The 1,207-nt window shown below is 40.9% G+C and overlaps 1 protein-coding gene across 1 annotated transcript; it reads left to right on the top strand. All coding sequences in view use genetic code 11, as the record gives it.

Moving 5' to 3' along the window:
• Positions 1 to 498: 498 nt before the first annotated feature.
• EGR_09340 (hypothetical protein) lies at positions 499 to 781 on the top strand (the record flags this gene model as incomplete). The annotated part of the gene is made up of 2 exons (XM_024498589.1): positions 499 to 588; positions 740 to 781. The coding sequence occupies 2 exons, from the start codon at positions 499 to 501 to the stop codon at positions 779 to 781; spliced, it is 132 nt and encodes a 43-aa protein (XP_024347020.1).
• Positions 782 to 1,207: the final 426 nt, after the last annotated feature.

The raw sequence follows: 1,207 nt of genomic DNA, 5'->3' as shown, positions 1-1,207 counted from the left end.
CTGTAGACGATATTGTGTTCATGTAACAACTGTGTATTTGAAGTGAATGGAAACTTTGGCGTAGGTACTGCCTCTGTACCCTGCATATGTGCGTTGCAATTTCGGGCTTAGCCAATAACTTTAAATTCATCTTCTTTTTCCGGGAGTCCTAGGGCACTTCCCTTCCGATATTGGGGCTGATTGTGAGGTAATACTTAGTAAAAGCTTCCTCTCCGGGAGATTAATAATTCGGCCAAGGTTAACACAAAAATAAGTCATAAATAGTAAGCGCAACGAGAAAAAATCTAGTTGAAGTGAATTTACCTAAATGTATGATCTATGTAAATTTACAAATCATGGGAGGAAGATATAATGCCCCTAAATTAAATTGTAATTGAAGCCAAGGAATTGCTCTCCTGAGTGCCTTCTTTTGAAGCTAAATGCAGTACAGGTGGTGTTGGTGAAATTTTGGTATTTTACTCAGCTCTTCGGCGAATTGGAGGCCTTCATCAGCCACTTATGCTCTCCGACACACGCCCACAGGACACTACATCCGGCACACCTCCCCCGTGTTTGTCCGCCAAGATATGGTCCACATCTTCAACGCGTGTATCTACACTTCAAATTATCAATAAATTGGAGAATTTTAAGTGCCACCTTCTCCTTTGCCTAAATCAGGGCAAAAAGAATAATACAACCATGATATGGGTGATCATGCCACTTATGCACCTGTTGATATCTCATCAACATTGCATTTTAGAGGACTGGAATGAACTCGATAATCCGCCCGCCAAAATCATAGCACTCCTCATTGGGATAGTAGCATCGAGAGGGAGTGAAGCAGAGAATTTGCTACCACACATTAAATTCGGATGTACGTTACTAAGTAGTGAAAGATTCAACACACAAAAAGGCAAAAGAATACAAACTTTGGACAACAGACACAAAGATTTTCAAACCAATCAGAGGATTGTCTGATGAGTACCAGCTAGATTAAAGTCATTGCGGGAATGAACTTGAATGCCGCTATCCGATTTAAGTAAACCGGAATATCTCTGCGGACAATTAGGGAGTAAGAGGCGGAAAAGTCGCATCTCGAAGCCACAGAGAGATCATCCACACCTCAAATGTGCCATTGTAAATAAAAGTCCTCTGCTTCCTTTTAAACTTTATTATGTGGGTCATGCGGTTGAATTTGTCTGTAGGCGATAAGGCAGTTAAACAAAGT

Source organism: Echinococcus granulosus (assembly GCF_000524195.1).
Source record: "Echinococcus granulosus chromosome Unknown EG_S00143, whole genome shotgun sequence".
NCBI classification, from domain to species: Eukaryota; Metazoa; Platyhelminthes; class Cestoda; order Cyclophyllidea; family Taeniidae; genus Echinococcus; species Echinococcus granulosus.
The sequence above is the reverse complement of the archived record's forward strand: the minus strand, read 5'-3'. Positions and strand labels throughout refer to the sequence as shown.